This window comes from Convolutriloba macropyga, chromosome 1 (genome assembly GCF_964194025.1).
Source record: "Convolutriloba macropyga chromosome 1, txConMacr16.3, whole genome shotgun sequence".
Taxonomy (NCBI): Eukaryota; Metazoa; Xenacoelomorpha; order Acoela; family Convolutidae; genus Convolutriloba; species Convolutriloba macropyga.
The window spans coordinates 77,799,753-77,822,616 of record NC_134468.1 but is presented as its reverse complement, the minus strand read 5'-3'; the positions used below and the strand labels follow the sequence as shown (position 1 = coordinate 77,822,616).

The 22,864-nt window shown below is 34.8% G+C and overlaps 1 protein-coding gene across 2 annotated transcripts in view; it reads left to right on the top strand.

Moving 5' to 3' along the window:
• The window catches only part of LOC142351707 (uncharacterized), a 44,791-nt gene that overhangs the window by 10,892 nt on the left and 11,035 nt on the right, over positions 1 to 22,864 (top strand). The window contains exons 2-7 of one of the 2 annotated variants that reach the window (XM_075403854.1): positions 1,684 to 1,810; positions 5,197 to 5,273; positions 9,846 to 9,978; positions 12,807 to 12,893; positions 14,036 to 14,150; positions 17,211 to 17,431. In XM_075403854.1, the coding sequence (XP_075259969.1) occupies positions 1,684 to 1,810; positions 5,197 to 5,273; positions 9,846 to 9,978; positions 12,807 to 12,893; positions 14,036 to 14,150; positions 17,211 to 17,431 (760 nt within the window). The remainder of the gene's footprint in view (positions 1 to 1,683; positions 1,811 to 5,196; positions 5,274 to 9,845; positions 9,979 to 12,806; positions 12,894 to 14,035; positions 14,151 to 17,210; positions 17,432 to 22,864) is intronic. The other variant, XM_075403862.1, reaches the window with a different exon arrangement.

Below are 22,864 nucleotides of genomic sequence, written 5' to 3'. Positions count from 1 at the left end.
GCTGCTTTTATATCGCGCTGTGTCCCAGAAAATCAAAGAAATTTTAAATACTCAAGTTGATCGTCGTTTCTAATTTTCCATTTACTGAATATCGATTAACTAATCCGTTTTTAGCATTTGCCTTTCTATGAAAAGCAATTTTTAATGATAATAATTTTTTTGATTATCGAGGACGCTGATTTATTTACAATAATTGCAGCTTTTTTGCCATTACAGCTCTAAATAGTAATGTTTTGTAATGCTTGAACTATTAAATTGAAAAGGCCATGGTTGGTTGACACGAAGAATGAGTACAAATAGGGCTTGTCATTTTAAAATTTTTGTTCCAAATTTTTGAGCCTACTGTCAGATAGAATAGGACTCCTCCCGGTTCGAGACCGAATGGTTAGCTTGTATGACCCTGCAAATTTCTTGTAAAAAATCTTAACTTGTAAGAACTTGCAAGTTTAATAGTTAACTTGTAAGAACTTGCAAGTCGAGTGGTTAACTTATAATCTTCAGTCCAAACTAAAAAACAAATACAAAGAAGGAATTTGTGTTTATTTGGTATTATAATTTTGCGAGTTATATGATAGTGGAATGAATTGAAGAAATATCAAACAAAGACTATCATGTTTATGGTGGGTTGAAAAAGAAAATTTCAAGATTTAAAGTTCAAAATGGTCAAAAACAGCACTTGCGTATCTCCATGATGGGTTTTTTTTGGGGAGTACCCTTGAACGCCACGCTAGCGGCGAGTTCATAACACAAAAATTTGTTGAATTTGTTGCGGAGATATTACCATTTTTTGTTTGCCGCACACCTGTCAACACTCTACATCATACAAATCATTTGTGTTGTATTTTTTTGAAGTGATTGGTTTTTAAAATTTTACTTAGTGAAATAGTTCTGCAAAGACAGCAATCATTTTGAGGGAGATGAATGTATAGTAATTATTGTCTGAAGGTTCCACTCATTCTGTAATTTTCAATGCAACATAAAAAGAAAAAAGATAGTAGCAACCTTTTTGTCTATAAAATGTTTCATAATTGCTCAAGTAGATTTCTATTATCCATAGCAGTTCAGCTAATCCTAAACAACAGACTAAAACACTCTATTTTTCACAAACCTATTAAAACTTTTCTATTTTGCCTTCATTTACTGACTCCATTGTCATTTTGTCCTAATCATTTTTGCAAGCATGTAGTCTTTTGTGCCACCTCAACCCGTGTATCAATTCTTTTCTTGCAACAAGTTAAGCATACTTGAAACAAAAAATTTTTAAAATTATTCAAACAAAATAATAATCATCAATCAACTTTCTTAAAGAATCACATTATAAAAAGAATTCTCACGATCCCCAAGTCTCGATTGTCGTATAATATTATATGTTCACTCCTAGACAAAAGATATGACAAAAGATGACAAAAGATAGTAGAAATAAAAGATATCCAACTCAATATCTTAAGTAAGGGTGTGATTTTTTTAATAAATCCACTCCAAATTGAAGAGTGTGAGAATAGTGTAAATACAGTTCAATTTTTCAAAAGTACTCTCTTCCACGACTCTTTTACCCATTAAATAAGAGTAGTATTTTACCCTTTAAATAAGAGTATTGGTATTGCTCCCCGCTAATTACAAGTTGGCTAAGGTAAAGCTTCGGCTTGGGAAAAGTCTGATTAGTTTCCGATTTTTGTTTTTCAGCTGGTGATGTCATGTCAACACGTATTGGGATCTATCTATGAGTATAGTACCCGCGACTGTCGTGATTTCTTTCACCTCAGCACAGCCAACATGCTCCTACTTGGAATCGTATCACTCACATTCATAGGTCTCACTAATCTCTTAGCAAATCCACGTATTATATAGATAGCCTCCCTAGTGATGAAGGGATTCAAATCTTGCAAGTATCTTGCAAGAGGATTCAAAACTTACAAGATTCTTGCAAGAATCTTACAAGATATCAATCAAGGCAAAAAAAATAAATCGGGGTACAAATGTTTTAGGAAACATCTTTGAAGCAAATATAAATACTTAATTTGAGCTGTTTTGTGTTTATATTATAGGTTACATGAATCTGCTTGAAGTCACTGAAAACTTCTGGCGTATATCAACAAAAGCGTTGTGGCTCCAAATGTGGAATCAAAGTTTCTAAGTGAATTAAAAACCCGGAAGACAAAAGGCCAGATGTAAATTATTTCGATTACAACCCTGAGGCTAAATATTCATATGCTTGCAAATATTAAATAAATTAATTAAAGTATCAATATTGTTATCATCATAATAATTTAAAAATTGTGGCCTTTCATTCTCATAGATATAGATAGGTAAACGCTCCTATTTGTCTGCTAATGGGTATTTGTTTGCTGATCGAACAAAACTTAGGTTAAGACATTTTTCAATTAGGTTTTACTGGTTAGAGTTTTCACTTAAGAGGAAACTTTGTTCCTTTCCGGACAAATTTCAGGATTAAAGGTTTTTTACCAAAAATCGCTTTTGTTCTCTTTCTTTAAAAAATTTGGTTTATTTTCTTGTTCTGTCAATTTTTTAGGAGAGTAGTACTTTTTTGAGATTTTCGGATATTCTCCAGTGCCTCATACCTGTTTGGAGTTTCATTCAGCTCACTTTCGAGATATACAATTCGGCTGGCAATATAAGATGGGAAAATCAGTGGAGTGGTTAAATTTTTGTCGAAAATAAAAGACTTTATCACCAGTTAATTTGAATATTTAGACTGTTTATAAAGTTTGCTGAATGAATTTGAAGAAACATTCTGCTGAAGGAAAGATGAAAGAGTACAATGAACATCAATTGTCAGTTTTTAAGGAATTTGATTTCTTACAAGATAAAGGGAGCGTTCTCCATTTTACTTAAATCTGAATTAGGGTGATTTTCAAAGATTTGGTTGGAATCAATTTGTACACTTAGATAACGACAACTATGCGCTGGTCTAGTAACTTCACCTTTGAAAAAAAGTTCTGGATCTGAATTGGAATGATTTGTACAGAACAATAACTCTATTTTGTTGGCATTTTATGTGGGTTGATTCTCCATTCTCTTCAATTATTTTTAAAATATTTTTAAAAGAAAATTCCGTAACCAACATGCTCCTCATGGAATGGTATCGCATTGATTCAAGGGTCTCACTAATTTCTCAGCAAGTCCATTTTGATTAAAAAAACTCCGAACATGAACAGATAATTTGAGTTCTTTTGTGTTTTCACAAAATCAGCCTTTTTATTATCACCTATGTTTTAAAAGTTATATGTTAAATGTCTCTGCTTGAAGTTAATGAAAACTTCTGGCATTGGTAGACAAAAGTGTTGTCATTCCAAATGTCAAGCCAAAATTTTGAAGTGAACTCTGCAAAATCATCTAGCCTTGCGAAATAAACTCCTGAGCACGTAACAAAAAGCCGAAAGTCAAAACGCCAGAAGTTGCTATTTAGACAGCCAGAAGTTGACTTTCATTGCCTTTTTTCTTTTTTAGTTGGATGCAACATGCAGTTTATTCTGAATGTAATCCTCCGATTAATTCATCACATATTTGCAAGTATTATATAAGTAATCACAGTATCAGCATTTTTAATATCACCTATGTTTTAAAAGTTGTAGCTGTTTATTCTCATGGATAAAAATAGGTAACCGCTCCTATTTGTCTGCTACTCGGTATTGTATTTTGCTGATTTAACAAAATTTCGGTTAAGCCCTTTTAAAAAAAGTTTTATTGTTTGATGTTTTTACTGAAGAGGGCAATTTGTTCCGATTCCGAAAATTATTCAATCAAAGCTTTGTTACTCAAATTCGCTTTTGTTATCTTTCTTTAAATAGTTTGGCCTTTTCTATTGTTCTGTCTATTTTTAAGGCGACTAGGAAGTTTTTAAATTTTTTGGATATTATGTGGTGTCTTATGTCTGTTTGAAATTTCATTAAGATCACTTTCAAGAAAAACAATTCGGCTGGCTTTAATGGGAAGATCAGAGGACTGATTAAATTTTTTGTCCAAAATAAAAAAAAATTGTTCCTCAGTTATTTCGACTACTTATGCTGTTTGTAGTTTTTGCTATAGAATTTGAAAGATAATTCCTCTGAAGGAAAGATGACAAAGTACAATGGACTTGGAAACATCAATTGTTACCTTCTAACGAACTTGATTTTTTGCAAGATAAATGAGAAGGATTGCATTTTCTATTTTATTTGAAACTGAGTTTAGGTGATTTTCAAAGAATAGGTTTGAAACAATTTGTACTCATAGATAACGACAGGCATGAGTTGGTTTAATAACTTCACTTTTAACAGAAAATTCTGGATCTGAATTGGAATAATTTTTACAGAATAATAACTCTGTTTTGTTGGCATTTAATATGGGTTGATTCTCCTGTTTCTTCTATTATTTTTTGAACTTTTAATAGAGATCTTTATTTTCAAATTTGCAAAGAACTCGAGCATCATCCTTAAACTGAACAATGTGATTTTCAACATTCCAGTTTTTCAGAAAAATTGTTGGCGTATACCAGAAAAACAAGAGGTTCTAGCACAGTTCCTTGTGGACCATCACGGTTAACAGTTATTTTCTTTGCTAAGTAAAACTCTATTTGAAAAGTCAAAGTTGCGTATTTTAAGGAATGTTACATGGTTCTGCAGAAGCTCTGGCTTAACATCTCGAACCGCTCCGTAGTTCTCAATAAATGTCAAAAATTCTCAGTGAGTTCATGCTGAGACACGTAATCTATAATTAAAACAGAAAATAACCAAAGTTCGTGGTTTAAGTTAACGATAGTTCATAGAAGTCAGCTTCGGACTACCTATATAGGACCCTGTGCCTCCCTAGTCAAAATTTACTTAAAGCCATTATCATTAACAAGTTAAATTCAGATCAGGGAGGCATTGTTTACAAGATTTGTTGAATCATACAATTTTTTCCTTTGTTTGTTGGTGAGAACGAACAGTTTTTAAAAGACTCCTGTGATAACTAGTTACACATACACAGTTCAAGTTTGCAAAACAGAATTTCCGACCCGGGTCGAGGTTTTGTCAAAAAGTAATGTAAGATTAGCGGTGAATAGCGGTGAAAAAAAGCTTTTCTCACCGCAAAGCGCCCGCATCTTTTAGCGTTGAATGCGCTGAAAGCGGTGAATTTTTGTAAGAATTGCGTTGAATTTTGCGTTGGAACAATTAAATGAGATCAAGTGTTTGCTTTAATCGGTGCAATTTTCAGTGGTGTTCGTGTTCCCCTTCTTCCTAATGAAACAGAAATATCCTCACTTCTTCACTGCATTTGCATGGAGCATTCAGGCAAGTACAAATACTTACACACAGAGACAAAAAACATCGCATCTTTTCCGTTTGTGCCCCCCCCCCCCCAGTACATTATGCTGCCCCCAGTTACAGAGCACGTGCCATTACATAGTAAATCACCATGTAAAAATATGGCACGTACGACTGGGGGTGCAAATAATATGCACCCACTAAGCTGGGGGGGGGGGGGGGGCACAAACGGGAAAGATCCAAAACATTATACATAACATCTGAGTCAAATGTCAGACTCTCAGAAAAAAAACACTATCCCCCAAAAACTACATCCTCGAAAAAAACCAAGGGAAAGACCCAGAAAAAAACCCAGTGAAATAAAGCCACCAAAATAAATTGTCAATTCTTTTGCAAGGCACGGTCATGCCTTAGCAGTCCGTCGGATTTGATATGAAACTATCACAACCAAGAAAAATATCACGACCAGAGTTTTTTAGGGAAGCGTCTGAATGCTTTCATTTAAACCGCACGGTCTGTAACTCAATATTAGCATGGTATTTTCTTCACTACTTGTGTATCTCTATGGGAGTTTTTCTGATTCAAATATCAGCCCTTTGAGAAACTGTGACCTTATGAGCTATGACATATGAAGACTAGAAAATTGACCAAATTTTTCATGTAATTATCAGGCAATTATTTTAGGTTACGTTCTAGAATCATGTATCATTTCCACGGTTTCAATCTTCTTTTTCTGTTAACAATACTTTTAGATGTCATACTAAGCCCTACGTCATGATTTGAATGAATCTAAATATGATTGTTGAATGAAACCTAGGAAATGTCGGCCTGGGAGGAAAAGGTTGCCTTGATCTAGATTAAAGTTAACAGCTGCAATTACTGTAAACAAGGAGGCTTGTTAACGTGCGGTTGCACATAATGATCCAGCCCCTCATCCACATTCATATCTTAAGCATCTACCAAATCAAGCAGTGATAGGAAAAGTTAAATTAATAAAGGGTAGATTATGCTTTGTAATTTAAATATTAACTCCATTTTCTTTCGTTTAAATAACTGAATAAATTACATCAAAATTTGGTCAAATTTATGTCGATTTTTGATCAGTTTTTTTCTTTTTTGTCTCTATTTGTTATTTGCAGATTCATTTTACATGTTTAACCGATTGTATAGAGCTAATGTAGAGAGTGTCGTTGCTGACATGAGGCATTTAGATGTTATGCAGGCCAGTCCTTACTGAATTAAATACAACCATTTTTTCAATTCTATTTGTTTTTCTTTTTTTTGTCTGTGTGTCTGTTGAGTGTTGAGCGGTGAGAATGCATCTTTTGTATCGTTTTTTGAGCAAAAACAAAGTGCATCACACATTTGATTGTTTATAATTTTTTTAGAGTCTTGACTTGTGGAAGTTTTTTAATTAAAATACCAACAGGTTTTGTTTTTCCCTTGCTACTTTTTTCGCTGTTTTCTGTATCAAATTGATTGTCTTAAGGAAATAAACAGTTGTATTAGTTTACAATGTAGTTAGCTAGGGTGGTGGTTTGCTACATTGTCTTTGTTCTCTTTTACAATCCAACGGTTTGGATTGCATTCGTGTGCTGTCTTTTTTCACAATGTTTTTGCACACTTTTGCAATGACTTTTAGCTTTCTTAGCGTGGTAAACAGGAAACGCTTGGCGAGTATTAAGTTGCAAAAGAAATTCTAAACTGGCTTGAGTAAGTCTTAAGGGGTTTAAGTACTGAAGATGCTGGTAATGTAAATTCAATGTGACTTTTTGAAACTACTGACCCCAAATTTTTGCTGGTTCTATCGTTTTTGCTGTTTTTCTTGTTTTCAAATAAACAAAGTTTTTGAGTGTTTGAGTTTTTTTAAAAGTTTTTTGAGTTTTTCTATTTTTTTGAAATTGTCAATTGATATTGACTGAAGTCCAAAATTGTTTTGTCAAAGCTAGAAACGATTTTAATACATGTTTTCAGAGATACTTGTTATTGTAACAAAAAACTAATTGCACAAACTTAAAGTGATTTTTGAAATTGTTTTTGTATTATGAATTTTTTTCTTTATTCAGTTTTTCTGATCTGTGGGAGCCATTGAATCTTTTTGAGGAAGTAGAGACGTGTCAATGGACATTTTGTAGCGACAATTAAGTTGTTTTACGATACTAATATCAGGAATTTTGGTTTCAGCAATTTTTTCAATTTTTTTTTCAAAATTTTTTTGTATGCAATTTGTTGCTTGACGGATTTTTTTGTCTGACTCATTTGGCTTTTCGTCCTCAAAAGTTGGATAAACAGGTAGCATTTGGAGGACAATAAGCCCTCTTACAGCCCTAAGTTTTACTACACTTTAAGAATGTGATTCACCAAAACTGTTTTGAGCAGCCATATTAATGATGTGAAGGGCAATTCTTAATCTAGAGTGTGAACCCGACAGCCCTCACCCCACCCCTATTACGCCACAACCCCCCCCCCCCTCCCCCCCCCTCCAAATACTCCACTCCAACTCTACTCCACTTGCCGATTTAAACCCCCATCTCATCTAGCCATCGCAACCATAACACCAATCGCTTTAACCTCCCACCCTCGCCCAACGCCCCCCCCCCCCCACCACCACCACCACACCACACATACCGGTCACCCCTCTCCCTAATGCTAGCATCACCAATCCCCAGCTGGCTCCTACCTACGGTTATTTGAGAGCAATTCGCCCGACGTTGGTCGGTTATGTTTATTTTTTAATGGAAAAAAATTTCCTAGGAGTTGCAAAACGGCTACTGGTTAAACTTTATTGGCAGAGAACCAGTTTTTGAGCACATTAATATCAAGAATTCAGACAAATTTATATTAAATTTTGTCATCCTTTTCAAACGTTTGCGAATGTTTTTAATCTTTAGGAGCCAATGAATCTTTTTCTAAACTTCTGTTTTTGTTATTGGGTAAGAGTTGTGTGGCGTAAATTTAATTTTGAGGAGATAGGTTGAATAACATAGCCAAATTTTTGCAATTTTGTCTCATTTATACAATTTAAACTTTTTTCGTTTTTGCCTCTGTTTGTAACTTTTATGTGCTCTCTACTAGCCTTCAAGTTAGTTGTTTCGTTTGTTTCATCGAACAAACGTTCGATGAAACAAACGAACGTTTGTTCGATTGTTTGTTTTTTGCTCATTTTCAAAATCCTTAAAAACCAAGCAGTTCTTTTTTTTACTTTTTACCGTCTGCTTTCGAAAAAATTAGCATTACAATTTTATCCACTTTGACGTCATGGAAGCTAGAGCTAATTTTTGATATTTCCTGCTTATATTTAGTTTTTTCGTTTTCATTTTTGCTTGCTTGAATCCTATCCCAGTTTTTACTTTTCTTTCAGGCTTTTTCTATTGAAAACCGTGGTTTTATATACGCTTATTCTGGAAGTGTGAATATTCGAAAGCCTTTATTATTTTTCTCTTAATTTGTCTAACTATGCTTTTATTTTTCGTTTGTAATGATCAATTGGTCTGCTGGTCAAAAGGCGGAGTGTTTAATTATTCATTCGCTCCTTTGGATTGTTTTGCAGGGCTTAATGCTTTTTTTTTCATTTCCTTTAGCATTTCGATCACGTTTTTCTGCTTTACATAAGTCAGGACATTCGCATTTGATTTCTGATTTACCTCTATTACTTTTCAAATGAATGAAACTTAGACGTCAATTGAAAAGAACTTAAAACAAAAAAGTTATCAGAATTTCTTACAGTATACTTCTGTTTTTATTGGTATAAAGTTTTTTGTCCTACTATTGGGAGGCTGAATTTTTTCGAGTCTTTTGAACCTGAAAATATTAATTAATTAATTATAACTGTGGTTCCTGCGTAATCGCTGCAGAGCAGCATTAGGCCACAGCGGCCTGTTCTCAGCTGTCCTTTTTCTTATTAAGCGAAATCAAATAAGAAAATTTTTGGAAACAAGCTGGTGTCAGGCTGTTGTCAGTCTTTATCGTGCATTAAGTGATTAAAGTTTCTTAGATTTTAGTGCCGATTATAGTCCTCCAATTTCAAACCTAAACTCACCTATATTCGTTGAATCTAACAAAACTTGGGATCAGATTAGAAAACATTTTGCATTAGAAAAAAGTAGGCTAGCGTCAGTTTATCTCTCATTTTTCTCACGGGTTCAATCCCAACGTCGGTCGGCGGGATCAACGGCGCCTATTTTCCCACAATTTCCGAGCTATTTTCAGTATCGCACGATAATGCAAGACAGAGAAAATGTTGTAATAAAATGGTTAGAAAAATAAATTGCAAAGCGTTCGCTGAAAATAATCGGTTCAAGTATTAACTCTTCCTTAACATTTACTGAAAAATATCAAGCTTTTTCTATTAACAACCTAGCCTAAAATTGCGTAAACATTGTCTCCGGCAAAAAACTAAACTGATTGTGCGATTAAACAGAAACTGAAAGGTTTGTACTAAAAAATGCACTGCAGCTCTTGAACCAAAAGAAAATATAGTTATTTGGTCTGAGAAAACATGAAATGCATCGCCTTAAAAGTGGGACCAAAAACGGCGCAAAAATTGTATTTGTGATGGAATGAGAATAAAAATGTATTTTTCAAAACTTTTTTGTATAGTTGGCGATTCTGAACATAATGTACATGGTGACTGACTTGCTGTGGGCCATGTTCACAAGCGACACTGCTGGTGGACAGTTTGTACTCATCATAGAACAATTCCTCCTACCCGCATTCCACTTTGCCCTATTTGGTAAGTGGATTAAACAGACAATTCTTTTGACGACTGCATATTTGCATGATTTTTGAACAAGTGAACTTAATCTATAACCCTTGGGTTAAATTTTTAATTGCTCTCGAACAAAGTTTGAAGCACTATCTATTAAAAACGTGTTGTTCTTTCGTATGCAATATTTTCGCTTGACTATTTGTGGGCTTTTGTTCGAAAACAGTCTGTGACTTCTCAAGTGACATTTTCACGCTTCACTTCTTCATTTTTGAGTGATTTCATTTGCTCTCATACTGAAATGAAGTTTGTTGCTGATATAAAAGTGATTGGTTGCGGTTTAGTAACAACGCAGTTGTGGTGTAGTGGTTAAGATGTCTGACTGCTATCCGGGAGGTCGCGGAGTCGAACCACTACCAGGTCCTACTTTCTGCACTCAAAAAATTCCAAGCTGCACCCCTAAACTAAATTGACCCCGTGTGTCATTCGAGAGTAATAAATCCGATGTTAGTCGGTTATGTTTACCATTCGAACCAAATATTAAGTACAAAGACTATTTGGAGTCTGGAAATAAAAGTTCTCAGGCTGAGGTATCAGCACTAAAAACTCTGAAAAATGTGGAATTTGCGGTGAAAGCGTTTTATTTTGTATGATCACCGCGTTTTTGTATGATGTTTTTTGTTGAAAAGTAAGCATTTTGTAAGCATCATCTTACAGAATTCGCCTTTTCCATAACACTAGTGTTGATCTTACAAATTTTTGGCGTTTCTAAGTGTAGATCTAACAAACTAATTACGTTTCTAAGCGTAGATCCAACAAACTTTTAGCGTTTCTAAGCAAAGATTTTACATTTTTTGGCGTTTTTAAGCGTTTAAACGATACCATTTTGGAGTTTCTCAGCGTTGATTTGAAGAAATAATTTCTGACCTGCTCTCTCTCTAACTCATTTACGAAGCCAGCCAAAGTGAAATCGCTTTCCCACAGCAAAAAATTAGTAGTTTTTGTAGCTTTTTGGCTTAATTTTTGACAGCATTAACATAATTATCATAAGGGGTATTTTATTACACTATAAAAAATACTAGCTACAGACTGAAGGAAAAAAATTTCTTTCTCACCCACAAGTTGTTGCCGCTGCACTCCAGTGGCGGCAACTGACTAACAAAAAATTTAAATGAAAAGTGTGCCAAGGTGTGTGTGAGTGAGAGAGTAAGCGTGATTCTCTTTGTGTTTGTGTGTGTGTTTGCGTGTGTGTGTATTTGTGTTTTTGTGTTTGTGTGTTTGTGTGTGTTTGTGTGCGTGTTTGTGTGTGGTTGTGTGTGTGTGTGTGTTTGTGTGTGTTTGTGTTTGTGTGCTTGTTTGTGCTGCATGTGTATGTATTAGTGTGTGTGTTTTTGTGTGTGTTTGTCTATATGTGTGTGCGTGCGTGTCGTGTGTGTATGTGTGTAATTGTGTTCGTGTTGCATGTGTGTTCATTAGTGTATGTGTTTGTGTGTGTGTGTTTTTCTGTGTGTGTTTGTGTTTGTATGTTTGTGAGTGTGTGAGTTTGTATGTGTGGTAATATGTGTGTGTTTGAAATAAGTGTTCAGCTTTCCACTAATCGTTATGAAATTGGTTTGCTTGATCCTTAACAGATGACTGATAAATTTGAGAGATAAACAATTGGTTTTTTTATGTTTTCATTTTAGTTCTCAAATAGATTAAAATATTAGGATAATAAACTAACCCAATTTGAACTAAAACGTACTCTTTTGTTGTATATAAACACCGGGTGTTGTTTCAAACATTTTATTCTTCGCTTATCTAAAATACAGAGCGTACAATTTTATACTGCGATCTGACGAGCTCTCTCTAATTCATTTACAGGGGCAGCCAAAGTGAAATCGCTTTCCCACAGCGAAATAAGACTAAGTATTTGTAGCTTTGGAGAAATTTTTGACCGCATTAACAAACACTTCATCCAGAAATACGGTATGGGTCTTCAATACTCCATAAGAAATACTGGCTATACGCTAAGTTGTAATTAGAAACAACGTCAACAAAAAATAAACAAAAAGAAACAAAGCAGAAGCTTTAAAGGCGGTAAGTTTAGTGATACCCTTTCTCATAGTAAGATTTGACGACCTCAAACCTAAATTGATCACAATTTTTGTGTTGTTATCTAGGTCACCACTGTCAGCAGTTTCTTCAGTGATGTTTCGTACTTTATGTGATTAAACAGCAAATCAAGTTAAAAAGTCTAAATATTTTTAACAATAAACAGATATTGAAAGCAAAAAAGTTGAACTCTCATTTCAGGTTGTACGACAATTAGTTGTAGTTTCGCAGTTTCAAAACTTAGAACTGAAAAATAGATGAAAAGAAAAAAACCAGAGAAACCAAATGGAGAGGATGGTTGCTTATTCGGTGAGCTGGAACGTTTCTGTAACATAATTTTTAGAAATAGTTTAAGTTTCAATCGATCTAAGTTTGAACTTTCTATCTTCCTGCAGAATGACTCCTGTTTTCAACAGCCCATATTGGTTTGGTTGCGTTACATATGATTATTGATTTTAAATTAACTTTTAGAGCACTTCAAGCCTTCAATATAGGAAGTGAATGACAGTTTCAAACCACTAAACACTAATTTGATTAATATTTCAACAGTTTTTATTAATAAAATTTTATAGGATCAGCGCAGAATAGCGGTTAATTTTTGTTTTCAACTCATTCACCCTTCATGCTACATAATCCCCCCCCCCCCACACCCCCATTCAACATTCACCAATATTCTTAAAGAATTTTTACGTTTTTAGCTTGGCCTGGGCGTACTTTATAAAGATGAAACTTACTTAGAGGGTCACATTTGTCTGTTTTAGCCCAAGCTATCCTCTACCTGGGTGACAACTACTTTCGATTCAAAAATCTGCAGTACCAAGATGTCCTCTCTTCTGTTCAGTCTTCAAGCAAGTTCTTAAAGCTAATCTCAAAGTCTTTTCGCTCAACAAATCTAAGCTATCCTTCTAAAGGCTTTTTCTCTAACAAATTATATCTTCTCATCTTAATGAAAACATGACAGAACAAATTTCGGGTCTTTCCCATTATAGCCCCCCCCCCTAACTCAGTGGTCAGATAACCTATAGCCCACCAATCATGGTAAATATACCATAATGGGGGTCTATATTTTCATGGGGGGGGCTATAATGGGAAAGACCCCAAATTTCTGCAGAGAAAATTGTTTCGCGTCACTGTAAGAACGCACACACTTAATTAAGTAACGGTGATATTTATCGAGAACTTTTGATATTTATCGAGAACCGTAATCCGTTCGAGATATTAAGTCAGAATTTCAAAGTGTTTTCCGCAGAGTCACGTGCTTAATCATGGTTAAAACACCAAAAGTGCACGTTTTAAAATGACGAAAATCAACTTATGGCTAAGTAAACTTCTGGCAATTTATGTTCCGGCACTACAGACTTTCGGCATATTAAAATGTACACGTGAGTGTTTCAGTTTTAATTATTTGGAAGATTTAAAGAAAGTGATAACTGTGATGGTTTCAAAGAAACATCAAGAAACTTAGAAGTTTTCTTTATTAAAGATTCATAGAACGAAAGAAGAACTTACCTGACGAACTTTATTGCTGTGTCGATAAGTAATGGCCACATAACTAAACTCAATTCTAATTTTGTTTTGGCGCTATCATTATCTTTTTGACCTATCAATCATATGTCAGAAGTAAATTCTCCCAACAACAGAAACCTGATTCTAACATCCACCGACCTCCAACTAATGAACTCGATTGTACCCAAGCCATAATGATTCTCATGAAATGCTGATGAAAATAGAAAATCACCTCCGGGATTCGGAGTTAAGATCTATTCACATGCCAATCATGTAAAATATTTTTAGCTAATCTAAATTATCAAATTATTATCTAAATTTTCTCTGTATATTTTCGCATGGATAACCACTATAAATACAAGCTAATTTTTGTATATTTTTAGTTCAAAATTTAATTTAAAATTCAACTTATTGAATTCTTTGACCCGTGTTATCGACCACGACAATAACATGAGTAGAGAGATATTTATTGTCATTTTTATAGCTCCCCTATTGGTCCACGATCAGCTGTTGACAAAGTTGCCAAAACCCTTCGTGAGAGTTGTGATCTGCTGGGCAGCTGCTCTAGTCTATGGTCTGCTCTGTATCATCACCAACAGGAACTAGACTTACTTGCCTCTTTTAGATTTGAACTTACAAATGCTGTAAAAAATGTACACAAAAAAATGCGAAATGTACACAAATAAAATGCACAATTGCGAAAAGTTGACTGTTGTGACGACGACTTTAGGCATCTGGCAACATTCTTTGTGCGATTCTTAAGAAAATACTCCCCCAATACACACACACACACACACACACACACAAACACACACACTCGCACACACACAAACGCGCACATACACCCGGGTTGGGCTACCAGTGAATTCCATCGATGGATCATAGAAATTTCATGGAAAGTCCATCAATGGGCAATCGATGGTTCATTAGCTCTTTACCACTTTTTCTCTGATCATAGAAAATCCATCGATGGGATTTCACTGGATCATAAAAATTCCATCGATGGGAAGGCTCTGAATTTCACTGGATCATAGAAATTCCATCGATGGGATTCCACTGGATCACAGAAAATCTATCAGAAATGATCAAAAATAGGTCTCAAAATTGTCAAAAATAGGTCTGAAAATCGTCAAAAATAAGTAGGAAAATCGTCAAAAATCGATAATCATACACAGACACGAACACATACGCACACACACGAAACACAAACACAAACGCACAAACACAATATATATATATATATATATATATATATATATATATATATATAAATATATATATATATATATATAAACACGCCATAAATTTTTGCAATTTTATTATAGATTTACTATAGTCGATTGAGTTGATTGAAAGGGCCAATAGCCCTTATTTCAAGGCTACATTACTGTTATCAATATATAAATATAAATCAGTTTAATCTCGGAGGCAGACGGAATCAAAAATTTGTGTACTTGTGAGAATTAGAAAAAGTTATGAAACGTCTTGGCAACGTTGATAGTTTTGATGGATCTATGAAGAGATGACAAAAAACAAAAACTAGATCAACGGGGATCTAAAAGAAAAAAATCAATATTTGGGTTTTTTATGCTTCGGGGTTTAATTAAAAGTCATGCACCCAGTTTTACCAGGTTTAGACCTCGACTTATGAGAAGACAAAGCTCTGTCGAAAAGTGGTATGAAAACACCGTGTGCAAATAGCTTATGGCTTTACTCTAGCTCATTTTGGCGATCAGCTGGATGTTGCATCCGCCCAAGCAGTAATGCTCAACTTTTGCTGGAACAAAAAACCCAATAATGAATTACAAAAACTGGGTCGAGCTACTGCAAAACTATGAGGCGACTAAAATTTTTTCCACGAGTGTGCATATTTGCCTCATAAAATTTAAGTCAAGTTTTATTGCCTACTATTACTTATAAACCAGTCAGCTTGTGCGTTTTTTTAATAGCCGTACAGCGTTAGCTGGGGCTATTATTGGGCTTCTCTTGGTTTTTTACAATTCAAAGAATTTGAAATGTATTGGGGCGCTGTCTTTTTTTAAAGATCTGTTCACACATTTTCATGATTTTTGAAGTCAAATTGGAGTAGTGATTTTGGTCACGCCGAAACAGGAAGTAGAGCGAAAAAGCGAGTGGTTTTGCGGCGTGAAATTTTTCACTCTAAATTTAAAGTAGAGTGAGAAAACGGTGTTTGAACAAAAATTCGCTTTCTCGCTAGTGGTTTTTTGTTCACATGCGGCAATTTCACTTTAATTTTTACTGTTTTTTCGATTTTTTGGATTAGATTTTTTTCTAAATGGTTTTCCCAATCCATTCATAGTGCGTTCTAGGTCTAGTTTTCTGTTTAGTCAATGACAATTCTTTGAATTGCACGTCAGGACTTGTCCTGCTATGTTTTTTTTTATTTCGTCGTCATAAATTTTGTTACGACCATATGACGTCACCGCAACTTTTTGTTCATTCGTTCAGGCAATTTCAACTGAATGGCATGTGTGACGTCATTTTTCGCTCTTAGTGGAACGAGTTTTTTGTTCATGCGAGTGATTAAATTTTTGGTCACACTTGACTTACCTCACTCTCAAAAATGACTTCCTCACTTTGAAATTGACTTTTATTTACTTTAATTCAAAGAGATAAGGTCAAATGGGTGTGTGTCACTCTAAATGAAGGTTATTTGAGATCAGCTAATAGAGGCAGCAATAACTTATACAGATTTTTAATCAAAATATAACAGATGAGCCTTCAATGAAAAGACGAATTTTTTTGGTCTGTCTTTTTTTCTGTTTTTTAGACTGCCGATCTACGATTCTATTGCGGTTATTTTCTGGCAATCTGCCAGCTATGTTCATCTTTTTCAGTTCTGAAGAAAAACTAGTCTATCAATAATCTGCATTGTTTTTCAGAAAAGATCTTCCTTAATCTTTTGAATACTACTGAAAAACGCCAAAGTCATGGCGATTGGGAAGAAATTAATTGCAGTTAAAACTATGCTACCTAGTTTCATTCAACTAACTATGTTGCCATATAGTCAGCTGTGATGGCGGCTTTATCTTATGAATTGCAAAATCATCTCCTCTTTAGGAATTTTTTTTTTCGCGTTTTGATTTGGGCCACTCAGGTGCACTCGTGTTGAGTTCTGCACTGTTACTGCTTCAGTATGTACAGATGGAAAAATTTCCACTCAATCATATATAGATATTAAAAAAAATTTCAAATTGCCAAAAAGGGAGACTTTTGAAAAAGCTTCTGCTCGACCCATGAAAAGAAAGACCCTGCTCGGCTGATGAATTTTCATCGGCCAAACAATTAGAATGCTGTTTCTTGACCCGTGAAAAGACCATGCTTGACTCGAAAGGTCTATGAAAAAGTGTTCCTCGACCTATGAAAAAAATTTTCTCGACTTTAAATAGGAAACTCTATTGTGTAATTTTAGTCATTAAAGGCCCTCCCCGCTGAAGTTTTAAAGTTTTCATAAGTCGAGGTCCAAACCTGTGTTGACATATTATATGAAGGTATTTATTAAACACCACTATTCCCCAATTAACGCAATTATACTACAATCGGACGGCTAAAATGAGAAATTACCCTAATTTGTAAAAAAAAAATACCTGCAACTGTTATTCGATTGATTTAACCCTAATAACCAAGGCAAGTTTTAGATTAGTACACTCGGAGAACGAACATCTCTCCCTTATAATTTACGAACTATCAAACTTATCGGTTTGTCTGTTTCTGTTTGTCTTCATTGTTCCATTCCTCAACATCGCAAACAACAAATGTGGATCCAAACAGCGGGAACTATCCAAATCTCTGGACTCACACATGGGTAGGATTAAAACCCAGCAGAGGGCCTCTAATCAGACCATTGTCCAGTTTCGAGGTAAGGCTCGGTGATTTTCAAATTTTTGCTCAGAAAGACGCCTCGATCTAACCCAGGTTAAGGTCCAGACTCAAAATGCTTTATGATCAGACCCAGTCGAGCGCACATCCGTGTGTTCCCAGACCAAAATTACAGGGTCTGGAAGGAATTTCGAGCGCATTACAGTCTGGAGATGGTCTGGAGATGGTCTGATCATAGGTCGATTTGGTCTGAAAAGTCTGATCATAAGCGGATTCGAGCGCACTTAGGTCTGATCAGAGACGACTTCGAGCGCAATCTGGTCTGATCATAACCTCTTCGAGCGCACTTCTGTCTGATCAGAGGCGACTTCGAGCGCAATTGGGTCTGATCATAACCTCTTTGAGCGCACTTGGGGCAGCCATAAAGAAGCCTTCTGATCAGATACTCATCTAAAGTCCGATAGCTGAGATCAGAAAAAAGGAATCCAGCTCCCCTTCAGAAGAAATTTTGATCAACAGGAGACCAGGATGTTTCTTATGGAAAGCTGTCTAAATTCATCCATTGAGTCAGAAACATGCACTAAACGGTACACTTTCCAGCGCACTTCAGTCTGATCATAAATGGCTGCAAGCGCAACTGTGTCTGATCATAAATGCTTCGAGCGCAACTGGGTCTGATCATAACCTCTTCGAGCGCACTTGAGTCTGATCATAGTCTGATTAAGGTCTGGGCAATAGTCTAAATTTGAGTCTGGACTATGGTCTGAAGATGGCCTGATCAGAACACTTGTGGTCTGAAAAGTCTGATCAGAGACCTTTTGTGTCTGGAAAGTCTGATCAGAGGTAACTTGGGTCTGGAAAGTCTGATCAGAGATAATTTCAGTCTGGAAAGTCTGACCAGACGAAAATTTGGGTCTGGACCTCAACCTGGGAATTTTGCATTGTTCGAGTCAAAAATGACAGCAGCTCCTGTGTACATTAAAAAAGAGCTCTCTGATTTAGAAGAGAGCAGTCAAAATTGCAGATATTACTTTTGCGTCCGGAGTTTGTGGGCTCCTATATCAACCAGACTTTCGTGCGTTGCTCCATGTTTCCGTAAAATGTGAGGTTGCGTGCATGACTTCCGCTTGTGAGTTTTTTTGCGTATATTTATTTCAAGTCCCGGCCTCAGAAACCATCGAAAGGACGTTTTGGTTGTCTTTCGAACAGTAATCAACTGAACAACTTTAGGCAAAATCCTTCCTTAGTATTATGCAAAGCCACCCCTTCAGTTTAGTAGATAGGTGATAGCTACGTTCACTTAGTCAATCAATGATCTAACAATAACTTGATCTTTCTAAAATCCTTATTAATCCGACCCACTTTAGTGGGGGAGGAACTATATACTCAACTGGGATTTTTTTTGTTCAGACAATTTTGGCCGATCGATGAAATCAACATAGAGAGTTGTGAGTGGTATTATTAGAAAACCCCTCCAGCGTAAAATATAAAATTAAAAAGATTTTTCAATTTTCGTTTTCTATAGGGAGTTATCAAGGCTTAAGTGTTTGTGAATATTAGACGTAAGTCAGTTGTTTTTTTCCACAATTTTGGAATTTTTGACCAAAGTTTTGTCAATGTTGCTAGAATATGTTAAAATTGTTATCTCTAGTATTATTGATTTTATCTCTAAAAATTGCGGAGGGTTGCTGAACTCTACGATCCGTGTTTTTCCTGCTGGAATTAATGCCCTTTTTGTCAAAAATGAGACCAAATCCGCTTTTTTTAGACCACTTGCTTTAAATTTGCTGGAAGTAGACAACTTAAAACTGCGGCCATATTCATCCCAAGCTTAAAAAAGAGCTAGTTGTACTCCCGTAGGCTTTAGGAGTCTTCTGGAATTATCGTTATGCCAGTTTTTGCAAACTTAAACTCGATAATTATACAAAATGCATTATTTATGTTTGACAAACCGAAAAAATTTGATAAAAAATTGATCTATTTCTTATTTATTTGAACAATTGAGTGTGATGTTAGAGGTGCATCAATATCTGGGCGGATCTTGATCTCCGACTGTATCCTCACGATAATAAAGTTTAGATTTTTTGGGACGCGACCTTTTTTTTCAAAGCTTTTCCGCTATGTATATGTTTTTAAGTTTATAAGTTACTAAAACGAAATTCAAAGCAGGCTAAATTAAGGACAGGTAACATTTACATTAAATCAGGCCCAAATAAACCCGAGATCATATGTTTTCAGAGGTTAGCTAATTGCTTTTATATTTCTAGCATATTGTTTTCGGAAAAATTTTATGGACTTGAATTTTGCGTTCATTTGTTAATTTTTGTAGCCCAATGACATAGTGTCCCCAATCGAAAATCCATTTGATTTTCCAGAAAACATAATGAACCTAGACAATTGTTTCAATTGTTATCGAAAGTCTATTATGACTTTGAGTATATTTGTTTTAAGAAAATACTGGGGATTTTTTGAATGTTTCCACTAAATTATCTTATTTCTCTCAAGCGAGCGCAGTCTCAGTAAAAAAGGCGGCAACCATTTTCCTGTGAGTTATAAAATAATTGTGGTAACGCTTTTATATTCAGCTAAAGGTTTATTTGTTTTGATACTACGCGTTTTCTTTTTTTTATCGTAATTGCACAATTTGGGAGTTCGTTTTGTTTCCCTGTCGAATTATCTCATTTTTGACAAGACCATTTAAAGCAAAATATACCATGGAAATATCAAAGCGTTGAAAAAAACGCATCTGGATTTGCTACCTGTTTTTCTTGTTGAACAGCTTATGCTGTTCGGTTAGGGGCACAGTTATCTCGCAAAACTTTGTGGATTTTTTTTTGTTTTTGTCTATCTTTGTCTTTCCTTTTGTGGTTTTACGCCATATGCCTGATAACGAAAGGTCTCAATTTCTTCCGCCGGACGTATAACTATAAACTTGGTTAAAGATTTCAATTTAAAGCTGTTTCTTTTAATGACCTTCAAGATAAACTTTTGCTAAAAATTTTTTTTTCCATTTGTCTCCTTTTTGCTTTCGTTTTCGTCGCCTTTAAATTCAATCTCACTAACTAGAAGTCTCAATTAATTTATTTTTCTGATTCAAAATTTTTTCGTGCTTGGTTATGTGGTGTGACTGATTGCTTCGACCATTTAATTTCGTAAAAGTTTTCGAGATTTCTATTTTGTTCAAACTTTGAGTTTCTTGTTGTTGTCATGTCTACGTAGTCCTTTTAAAAGGAAGACTCGTTTATGATGAAGTAAATAAAAAGCAATGAGTTACACTTCATGCAGGTATCGTCTTATAAATATTGTGCTTTGACCACTGTGTTGTCGTAAAATTGTTTGAAGTTATGGCCTCTTTATATATTTGTTGTTATTTTGTGGGGTCGTGACTAACTCTCATTATTAACAGGCCTAATTGGCTTCCGGAGATGTTGCCACCAAATTCATTTCTTTGTGTTGAAATTTTAAGTCTGTTATTACGTTTGAAAGTTTTTGTTTTCAAAAAATTATTTGGATTTTTGAGCTCCGTCTTTTTTAACTAATTTTTTGATCGGTTTATAGCTCAGTCTCTGTAAGCACAAATCACAACCCGTTTCCAGTGAGCAATAGTTTAATCTTATAACAATTTAGTTTCAAACGTTTGATTCTTGGCTTTTTAACTACTGTTACTACAAGATTTCTTAGAATGTTTGAGATTTTTATTTGTTTGTACTTTTTAAAGGATTTTTTTTTATAGCTTATAACTTTTATCGTTGGTCCCATCGGCTTTGAATTTTTGTGCAATTGAACATTGGATTACAATGACATGTGTCAATTGCTTCCGATGGAGATATAACCAAACATTTTTGTGGTTTCAGATGATATCTAATGGCATTAATAACTGTGAAATTAATTGGTTTGCAAAAAATATACGTGTTTTTGAACTTCTTTGTCGTTTTGGAGCCAGTTACATTGAGTACAGGTCCCATCTTTTTTCTAATGATGTGTAGGTTAAACTGTTTTGTTTAGGTTTTTTCTGATGCGAGTTTGATTTTGTTATGATTGATTTCATTAGACATCGATTTTATGGCGTAATAATATTTGTTGTTTGATTTTTATTATTGTCCTTACTAATATTCCGATTATCAACAACTTTCATTGGCCCTCTAGCGTGGCATTATTGTATTCCATTGGTTGTTTATTGAACGATATGTATGTTTTTTAAAATTTTCTATCTCCATCATTTGGTAGCCAATTAAGTTAAGAATGTGGATGAGCTGGGTCGGAACATTGTGTGCGTACGCACATCACCAAGCCTCCTTGTAACATTATCAATTTAGTTTTCAATTTTTGGAGTTCTCAACTTCAGGGAAACATTTTCTTTTTACCCGCTAAAATATCGCCATGTACATTAGGGATTTGCAAACTTTGACGGGCAAATGTTAACTGAATTGCTTTGGCTAGCGGTTTCTCTTGTTAGGCTAAACGAATTATTGTCTGACCACAATGGCGCAATTTTATGTTTGTATTAGGCTCACAAAACAAAAATTTATTTCAAGTGGGAAACCAGATCTTTCTGGTTGATTTTCTCGTAAGGGTAATAAATAATACAACAAAGCTCACCCACATGCGCTTTCGCACACCTAGTTGTGACTTTCCACTTAAACGGATAATCAGATGTCAGCCGTCAGCTTCAAAAATTCTCAATGAAATCAAACTAAAATATGCATTTTTAAAGAAGATTAAACTACTAAACTTTTAATTCTAGTAAGAATTGATCCAAAGACACAAACAGTAAGAATTAAAGAATTTTAGAGTATTTTGAAAGAGCAGTGTCAATAGCGCGATTCGTCAGTAGGTAGTTTTTACTACAGCCAAGGACCAGATACTGCGTTTCGTACAAAAAATTACATCACATTTTAAATAATGACACGATAAAGAAAAAATACAGGCATCACCCTACGAAAATTACTCTTACTCCATGTATCTCAGCGAAAAATTTAGAAGAAGATGCACTGTATTTGTCAATAACAGCCTTAATTGAAAAGCTGACAATCGCGTCAAGAGAGGCGCTAGATTTTTTTTAAAAATGAGTTTTGTCTTTTGATCTTTCATTTGATTCATCTTTTTGATTTTGGTTTATGAAACCTTCATTACAGAAAAAAATGTTTACAAAAAGACGAATTATAGAACATGATGAAGGCGCAAAAAACTAAGAATTTGGGCGAAATCGGAGCTTCCAAAACATTTTCTCATGGAACAAATGGTCAAGGACAGCGAAATAAAAAAGTCCGCTGTGATACTCTTGAGAAAACCAAAACAATAGAACAATGAAGAACTCATGTATTCGCTTTAAAAAGAAGAAAAAAATAATCGGGCAAAAGTTAAAAATTAAGACAGTTTTTTTTTTAAAAATGCACCATCAAGTCATCATCAGAACTAACAACCGCTTTCTACAACATACAAATCGTTTCATTTGTACTCAATAAGTATCTTA